The following is a 9,125-nucleotide window of genomic DNA, read 5'->3' as shown; positions in this document are numbered from 1 at the left end:
GAAAGATGGCATGAACACATTACACATACAAGAAAATTAGAAAGAAGGGCTTTGATAGCATATAGATCACATAGTCTTATTAAAAAACATCATTTTTCAATAATAAGTTTAGCCGATCGACGGCCTCTTATCATCGAAGGTATTAGAAGGCGAAAACCAAGCTGAACCATTAATAGCCACACTATGGTGATGAGTTCCCCCCCAATGCAAAGTTACGCTAAGTGCGATCTAGGTGAGCTATGGATAGCCGCGTAACTCAACATTTCAACCCAAACGTTACTAATTATCTCCCTATCGTCACCAAACATAGCCAATTGTTTCGCCAAGAGACACGCATCATGGAACACAGATTGGCTATCATTTGTCTCCCCGATTGAAATTTGTATTTCATCGTCTACTTTTTTATAAAGCACATATTCGCAAAATCTTCTTAAAAGATTTTCTAGTGTCATTTGAGTTGAGACACTGTCTTCTTTCCAATATGAATAATCTTCGATTTCTTTTATTGTGTGTTGAAATCGAATATCGGATCGACCTACTAGCTCTAGCACGAGCTCTTGACGTCTAAGTAGAAGATAAGCCATGTAATCCGAGAGTTTCTTGCTAAGGCCACAATGAATATCATCAATTTTGTGAAAATTTGAAATACATAAGAGAAAAAATAAAAAAAAATAACAAAATAACTACGAACAGGTCAAAAAAGACAAAATAGTTGTTCGCATCGCAGTTAGTAACTGCGAACAACTATTTTGACCTGTTTTTGTGCAGCATGCTGTTTGTAGTTACTAACTGCGAACAGGTCAAAACAGGTCAAATAATTGTTCGCAGTTAGTAAGTGCGTAACAGCTATTTTGTCTGTTTTGACATGTTTGCAGTTAATAACTACAAACAACTCCAAACCTCAGGTTTGAAAATTTCACGCTTACTTTTGGAATAAGTTTAAAATTTTGTTTATTTTGTTAATTTTTTTATTTTTCTCTTATGTATTTTAAATTTTTCAATTTTGTTAGCGGATTACATCCAATAGTAAATATCAGTAGCAAGGTGCCAAGTAAGCCAACTTTTATCGTAATCCATGTCTATAGTCCAAGGGCTTAAGTACTTGGAAACGAGGCAAAATTTGTCATCAAACACCAAATTACCTCTAGTTGAACACACTTGTTCGATTGCCTCGTTGTTGATCGATGTCTTTGCTTTCTGTTGTAACACATTAAAGATGTACTCGAGATAATTTTTGTTTATTACACTTGTGCTAACGTACATCGAAATCGATATAAATATCTTTGATTTGTTGTATGAAAATTCGTTTTAAGGGTATAGGAGAAATCTTGAAAGTACGTGTAAGCAAGTTGTAGCTTGAGGTAGGCTCGGACCATCTTTTGCCACCAGGACCGAATCTAGCCAATTTTAGGCACTTAAACACACATGCGAGACTAATTTCAAAAACTTTTGTGTTGTACCTTCTAGTATCTTATTATCCTTACTAATAATCAACCAATCTAAAACCATAAAACTAATAAAAGCGATTATGTCAAGGAATATGGCACCCCCAAGCAAGACTAATGATATTTGAACATCTACGCTATCGTAATTTTGTATATTATAATGAGTTAAAATGAAGAGAAATGTTGCAGAAACAAGTGAGAAGAAGCAAATGATTCGTACAAGACCTCGTTTCCTTTGCAGCAAAAACACTTTCGTATGCAACACATCGTAGAACAGATTTAGCTCTGTTTCGATAAATTTATGGCCTACATCGACAGGTTTAATTGAGTAAAAATTCCGCAAGGTCAGGATCATCGATTAAGTTGAGCATAGCATCTGCTATTAGACCTCTAGAGTTACCATACAACCGATAAGCATAGATAACAACCTTTTCAAATTCATTCATGTCGTTGATACTTAAAAACTACTAATACTCGATTTAGAGACTTGGGATTCTGGATCCTCTTCGATATCATCTATGGTGACTTGTCTTGATTGTAAAGACGAGTCAGGACCAAATTTAACTTGAAACCTGCAGAGGATGTGAGCTGCTTGCGCAGAACGTAACTCATCAGCCCATTTATTAAACGAAATTGACGATTCTTTTCTAAGAGAAGCTCGAATTGCCTCTTTACTTGCATAATACAATGCCCATGTTCTCTCAAAGTATTTCACACACCCATTAGTAAACATAAGGATCATAGGAAGCCATAGATGATTTATGTGTACCTTTACGAAAAACTAAACCAAACACATAAAGGGTGACTGTGAATTGAGTTGTCAGTTGAAGAGCATGACGAAGCCAAAGCTCATTGTCCTCTAGAGCTAAAGCTGTGATTGTGTCTGGCCCACAAAGATGTAGGAGAAGAAATGGTGCCCAAAAAGCTAGAATGTCGGCATAACTACCGTGAACTTGATCATTTTGATGCATTCTAGAGATCACACCAATGGCAAACAAGGCAATTGAATCGGCCAACAGACAGATAAACCATAAGGTGATCTTTAGAATGGGATTTTTGCTGCGTTTTCTAATGGGTGCTAGGCTTGGATAAACAAGCTGGTGAGCATCAAGATCTTCATTTCCCATTTTCCCCATATGTCTTTCACTTTGTTCAACTCATTTTCCTTACCCATAATTGGATACTACAAAAGCTTAGCTTAGTTGAATGTTGATATATTGTGTGAGATGTATATAGAATTAAAGAAAGAGTCACTTGGTGGTAAAGGAATAATACAGCTAATTTTCTAAACTTATAGTAACTCAAATGTTACATTCTAAAGGCAAATCTAGGGATTATTTGATTAAAACATTATTATTTTTTTGTCTCACTCATTTAGCATCATTTGTTATTTTAATACGTCTCACACATTTTGCATTATTTTTATTTTTCAATAATAATTAACCACTTTCTTTAAATCTCATCTATATAGTTTTACTCTCTTTTCTTTTCATTCACCCAATTTACTCTGTTTCTCTTCAAATGTTACCAAATATCCATTTTTTTCTCAAAACACACTCCATTTTTCTTTACTACTAATTCACAAGGACAAAGTTGTAATATTTATTTGTGTATTATTATTATACTTTTTATTCATGACACCACAAAACAGACCAAAATGTCAAGCATATAGCACTATAGTATTCGATATATTGAGTCGCCTATAAGAAACGATATAACGCAACAAGAAAATGGATAAACAAAACCTTTACAGATATGCAAACTGCTTAAATATCGTATGCAATACATAGCTAACCAAAATCACTAACATCTATCGGTTTGGCTTTGTTGAGTACTTGAGTACCTTTTCGGCCAAAAACACTACCCAAGTTGTAAAAGGTGAAGCAGTAAGCCCATAACTGTGACTAAAGGTCAGCCTCCCCCGCCCAAAACATGACTTAAAGTGTCGAAAATTTGATGTCAACATAAATGTCGAAAAATCTCGTGGTACTGGTATCACATACTTCACTATATTACACAAAATATCAAGTACTATCAACAATATACTGTCAATTCCCCCTATTTGTGCAACCCAAATTTCCAGCAAATATACAGACTGAAAGATGAATTGATGACATACCCTGAAGTATGAAGTCAAAGAACAAACCTCAGACAGTATGGTGAAGCGTGCCTAAACGGCTTAGCCCTGAATAATTTGCATCACATAGAGGCTTCACAGCTGATCCATCTTGTGCACCAGGAAAGCAAACGTTAATCAACGAATAGGAGCACTCGACTGATACGATAATCTTCAAATTCAAAAACACTCCCTGAAGAACTCGAACATTATATTCGATATGAATATCAGACGTTGGAATGTGACTGGCTATAGAATTCAGTGAAATCAAGCCGGAATAGGAGAAATTTCAGGTCAATGTGTTGCTGCACCGGCAGCTCAGAGATGAATCCTTTCAGTAGGGATGAATATTTCTTTCCAACATCGTCGAGCTCATGACTCATACTGCTAAGAAATTTAGCAGCGTGTTGAGTTAAGGCCTTCCTGCCTTCCGAAACCCATGAGCCAGGATCTGAGGATATGTTACTTAATTGTCTTGACAGTTTCCTCTTATCATCAGCAGACCTGTAAAACATTAAATCCAGGAATAATTTAGTGCATACGACATCATTGTAGATTGTACATACAAATCATGAGAAACAGAAAGATACCTTGCTTGCACTTCATACATGCCTTCATATAATCTGTCTGCAAGACTACGGAATCGCAATATCAGGTCAAATAGAACAAATAGAGTCTCGTATAAACTCTGTGATCTCTCTCCAAGAAGAGACTTCTCAACAATAGAATAGAGGTACTTTTCATGAGCAACAAGCAGGTCATCTAGATCTTTTGCAGCCTCCATTTCATTAGAGAAATTAGACCATGATACCTCCAAGACTTCAAACATGATGTAGTATTGTAAATTTGAAACAAAATGATTCATCTCATCCCACAGAACTTGGCACTTCCGCAATGTTGAAAGTAATTTCACCTTAACTGTTTGTTGCAGTTTGATAAAGGAACGAGAAGTGATACAATTTGGCTTCATAGTCTTCCAAGTTCTTATCAACGCATGCTCAACTCGTCTAAGCTTCCACAAGAAATTGAATATTCTTAGATACCTTGACATAACAGATTCTGTGAAAACAGTATCTAAAGGAACTCTGGCATCATATTCCAGCGAGAACACATCCCAGCCCCTATCTCCGGGATTATGTGGCATCATCTTGACCTTCAATCTGTCCAATATGTCACGATCATCGTACTGTGCATTTGAAGATCTGATAGCAGTTTCCAAAAGACCTGCCAGCTTAAAGGTGCTAATAGTGTTAGCAGGCTCAGAGAGTTCTGGCCCAACTATGTCCATCAGGTACTGTACAAAGTCACCCTGTCCAAGCAACAAATACCGTTTGATTGCCAAACAATGATCTTTAAATCTGTATCGATTGTAAATAACGTCCAGTAAGTGCTTATCAATTCTCTTAGCTGCCTCAGAAACAAGCAATTCAAGAGCATCAGTTTCTCCATACCCAAGACCACCTCTCACTGTAGTTGTTCCAGCAGCTTCTGCAGCCTCAGTTGCAGCATCAGCCCAACCTCGGTCCTCGCAACATACCCTAAGAAAATTAATCGACTTCCCTGTCCTTAAAATGTGTTGCGCAAGAGATGGGGAGATGAAAGAAGGAAGCATCCCCGCTTGGAGCCGATAACCCTCTCTCCAAAGGGATTCAGCCTTGACAGGCTGCCCAACAATAAAAAATTCAGCAAATATATCTTCAAGCTCTCCTTCCAAGACCCAACTTCTAACCATTTCAAACAAGGGTGAACAAACACGACGCAACAAACGTTTCATAAAATCATGCACTAAAGGGTCTCCATGTTGAGCGTGCATATGAATAGCTCCAGCCATCGCTCCACCTCTCAAAACTTTACAAATATCAACCAAAACAGCCATCAGCCTCATCTTCACAATAGGTTCTGCAAACCAAACTGAAAGTCTCCGCAACGAGAGATAATTCTTTGAACTTGCTTTTTCAGAAACTAGGGGTATTGGATTCATTGCTTGAGCTTCGAGCACCGCTAATAGCTTATAATACTCAGTAAGCTCATCCTGCAATGCCGCACAGAATGCTTGTCCCACAGTTCCAACATCTTCAGCAGGAAAATGATCCATGCTCTTCGAAATGTACATTTTAACTCTCCTAAACAACCAGCCCAACTCACATAACTTCTGAACCATGATCCTAGTAGCTCTAGGCACCTTAACAGAATCAGACAAGGCATAACCATCTACATTCTCATCGAACTTAACATAAGTTCCATCAATTCCTTGACAAGCATACAACACATCCCGCACTAAAACCTCTTCAGAAACCTCATTTTCTTCCTTCAATAGATTAGCAAACTCCCTAAACGCAATATCACGCAGATTATCAGGATCTTTTGATACCATCAAAACCCCACCACTCCAACCCTTATTTTCCTTATCACAACAAACCCTAGAATTATCATTCAATTGGGAATCAAAGATAGCCGGCAAACCCTTAGATATAACCAGATTCGGTTGTTTTTTAGAAAATTTACGATCTTCTGAGATAACTCTTAGCATATAAAGAACTGCCCATTTATTATTTATACTTCCCGGTCCAGTTTTTAAAGAAAATTTTGAATAAAGATCTGCAAAAGTCAGGGCTTCAGAAGATTTACCTTGAAAGACGAGTTGACGCTTGATAGACTCCGCCATTGAAGCTTCGTCAGAAGCAATTGAAGGTGTCATACGACTCGACAGGATACGAATTGCATAACGAAGAGACTGATTAAAGTGGTTTGGATCGATTGAAGACGAATTAGAATTTGCAGAAGCTGAATTGTTAGGGTTAGAGTTAGGGTTTTGCGATTGCGAAAGTAAGCGAGTAACGAGTTCTTTCACCAGATCTATAACCTTCTGATCTTCCATGAAAATGGATTTCGAGAGCAACCTTACAAATTTGGAAAGATTTGGGAATGGGACTGTGGAAGTGTCTGAATTGGAACGGATAAGAAAGAGGGAAAAGGCATTTTTGTTGGTGGGGTATTTTTTTAGGGTTTTTGAGTTTTATGATGGGCGCGCAAAATGATTACTATTTGCTTTTTTGAAATTAAAGATTGTCACGTCGGGTGAATTTTTATTTTTCATTAATTTTTTTAATTCTTATTTTACTGTTTAATGTCTACTGTGAGACTCACTTAATTTGAGATCAAATGAAAAATACTCTCTCTGTTCTTTTATGTTTAATCTAATTCATTTTTTCAAACATATTAAGAAAAGTGAAAATTTTGTGGTAAGTGGGTATTATTTTAATTAAATAGTAGTACGAAATAATAATTATATTGGTATTAAGAAAGAGAAAAGATATTTTATTTAAAGATTAAATAAAGAAAAAAACAGCAACAATCATTGTCATTAAATTAAAGAGAGAAACGTACAAAAAGGAGGTTATTACATAAACTGATTCCTGTTTTTTTGGTGGCAAAGGGGGCTTTCCATTTTTGGAAAGTTTTTGAGGGTAAATCCAAAATAAAGAGGGAATTATACAAAATCTAAAAAATAAACCCAATAGCCTATTGGGCAATTACAATAAACATAGATTACAAATTTAATTGAAAGTAATGATTGATTACCAAAATCAACAAATGACTATAGAAATTTTGTTGATGATGAGCATAAAAACAACAGCTTCATCAGTATACAAGAACCAAAACAGTAGCTTCATCATAGTAACCCAGCAAAAAAACAGTGGCAACTTGATAATAGTAACCCAAACAAAATTCAGTGGCTTCACCAAATCACAGTACCTCAAACAAAATTCAAAAGCTTCAAAGATCAGTAGTTTCAAAGGATCAGAAGCTTCAAAAAATCAAAAGCTTCAAAAAATCAGAAGCTTCAAAGTAGTCTGCGTCATAGCCTTATTCGTGGCTTCAGGAAGTGAGACAAAATCGACGGGGCAGGGTATTTTGGATCAAGCCAATATGATCCTCAATCAAGCTTAGAATCAAAGCAAGAACACAAATGATGATCCAATATGGCAACAACACAACAAACAAGGTGGTTTAACCTTTATTCTCACACTACAACCTCCTAATAGTCCAGATTGTAACATCTTGGACTTAGGATTTTTTAGAAGCATTCAATCATTGATGCACAAGAAAATGCCAAAGAATATGACAGAGTTGATTAGTGTAGTTGAAGATGCATATGCAGAACTTCATCCAAAGAAATTAACAAATGTCTGGATTTCATTCAAGCACCACTTAAATGAAATATTGAAGGTTAAAGGATGTAATGACTACGTCCAACCACATTTTGGTAAAAAGGTTGAAGAAGATAAAGGGAGGTTCAAACATCACAAACACTGGCAGAGAATGAAGATGTGGCACAAACATCTAATGCAATGCAAGAAGCCTATGATCAAGCAATCGAGGAGACACAAGGATAAAAGTTTTTTTTTAACAAAGCCCCTCAGTTTGTTTTATGTTCAATCATCATTAAAAATATTTCTTTAAGAATCTTAGGAGCAACAATTTTGCAAAAACAAGTCTGAAATCAATGGTTAATGTACATGTTTGTTAATGACTTCATTTAATTAGTGTTATCAGTAACAAAAAAAGCCACCTATTTCATCATAGAGGTTGTTAAACCTCTCAAATTATAAACAATCATAAAAAAAAAGAATGAATGCCACTAAACATGCATATAACACAATGACTTTAGACGTTTAACAAAAGATACTCAACTAAGAATTTAAAGTCATTTTTTCTGATTATGAAATTTACAAGAACTCAGGAACAAAAATCATCATTGAGGCTTCAACACCAAAAAAAATATACATAATATTCAACAGCAAACACAAAATATAGACAAAGATCAACAGCAAATAGAATCAACCAAAAAAAAATTAACAAAATGTTCAACACCAAACAGAAAACAGAACTGATTCCCATAAGTCAGTGTGATAACTCGGATTTAGCATGAAAAAGGATTGATAGATTACTCATATCAACAAGGTGCGTCTTCTTTTCATGGGAGCCCATTTGCTAAGAACTCCATAGTTAAGTGTGCTTTGTGTGGAGCAATCTTAGGATGGGTGATCTCTGGGAAGTTTTTCCTGGGCGCGCACGAGTGAGGCCAAAGTGCGCTGGAAAGACTTGTGTTGGTCTGTGAGGCCAATCTACAATCTCCATGAGTACTCAACAGCTGCCTGAGGGGCTAGGGTGTTACAGTCAGTGCCTAACATCATCAAACAGAAAACACAAACAAGTATGAACAACAAACAATAGCAAGCCAAAAATCAGAAAACCTAAAGATGTACAACAGCACACAATTTCCAGAATTCTCCCAAAGATCAAATGACATCCTAAAGCCTAAATTTCCGATTGTTCTCAGCTATGAAATTAAAAAACATAAACATAAATGTCTTACAATCATCAACAACGTTTTTTAGGTTTTTTTTTTTTTTTTGCCCTAGCAGCAAGTACTTTTTCAGGAGTATCAGGATCCTTATCCAAATTTTGGTGTTCTTCAACAGGAGGACTTAAAGGAGTCATTTTAGTAGGAGAATCATACACCAAATTAACAATCTTCAAAGGAGGAGAAGAACTAGTCT

At 36.1% G+C, this 9,125-nt stretch overlaps 2 protein-coding genes across 2 annotated transcripts; both read right to left on the bottom strand.

Annotated features, from left to right (window-relative positions):
* Nucleotides 1-212: 212 nt before the first annotated feature.
* On the bottom strand, nucleotides 213-1,263 carry LOC130825946 (uncharacterized). Its single transcript, XM_057691398.1, has 2 exons — nucleotides 1,019-1,263; nucleotides 213-603 (listed from the first exon to the last, which is right to left on the bottom strand). Exons 1-2 carry the CDS (start codon nucleotides 1,261-1,263, stop codon nucleotides 213-215), a joined length of 636 nt encoding a protein of 211 aa, XP_057547381.1.
* A 1,897-nt stretch (nucleotides 1,264-3,160) lies between these two features.
* LOC130825087 (gamma-tubulin complex component 3) lies at nucleotides 3,161-6,592 on the bottom strand. The gene is made up of 2 exons (XM_057690129.1): nucleotides 4,152-6,592; nucleotides 3,161-4,065 (listed from the first exon to the last, which is right to left on the bottom strand). The coding sequence occupies exons 1-2, from the start codon at nucleotides 6,437-6,439 to the stop codon at nucleotides 3,789-3,791; spliced, it is 2,565 nt and encodes an 854-aa protein (XP_057546112.1). The 5' UTR covers nucleotides 6,440-6,592; the 3' UTR covers nucleotides 3,161-3,788.
* Between the last annotated feature and the right edge of the window lie 2,533 nt (nucleotides 6,593-9,125).

Source organism: Amaranthus tricolor, chromosome 10 (assembly GCF_026212465.1).
Source record: "Amaranthus tricolor cultivar Red isolate AtriRed21 chromosome 10, ASM2621246v1, whole genome shotgun sequence".
In the NCBI taxonomy this organism is placed as follows: Eukaryota; Viridiplantae; Streptophyta; class Magnoliopsida; order Caryophyllales; family Amaranthaceae; genus Amaranthus; species Amaranthus tricolor.
Note: the sequence above shows the minus strand (reverse complement) of the source record. Positions and strands in the feature narration are given on the sequence as shown.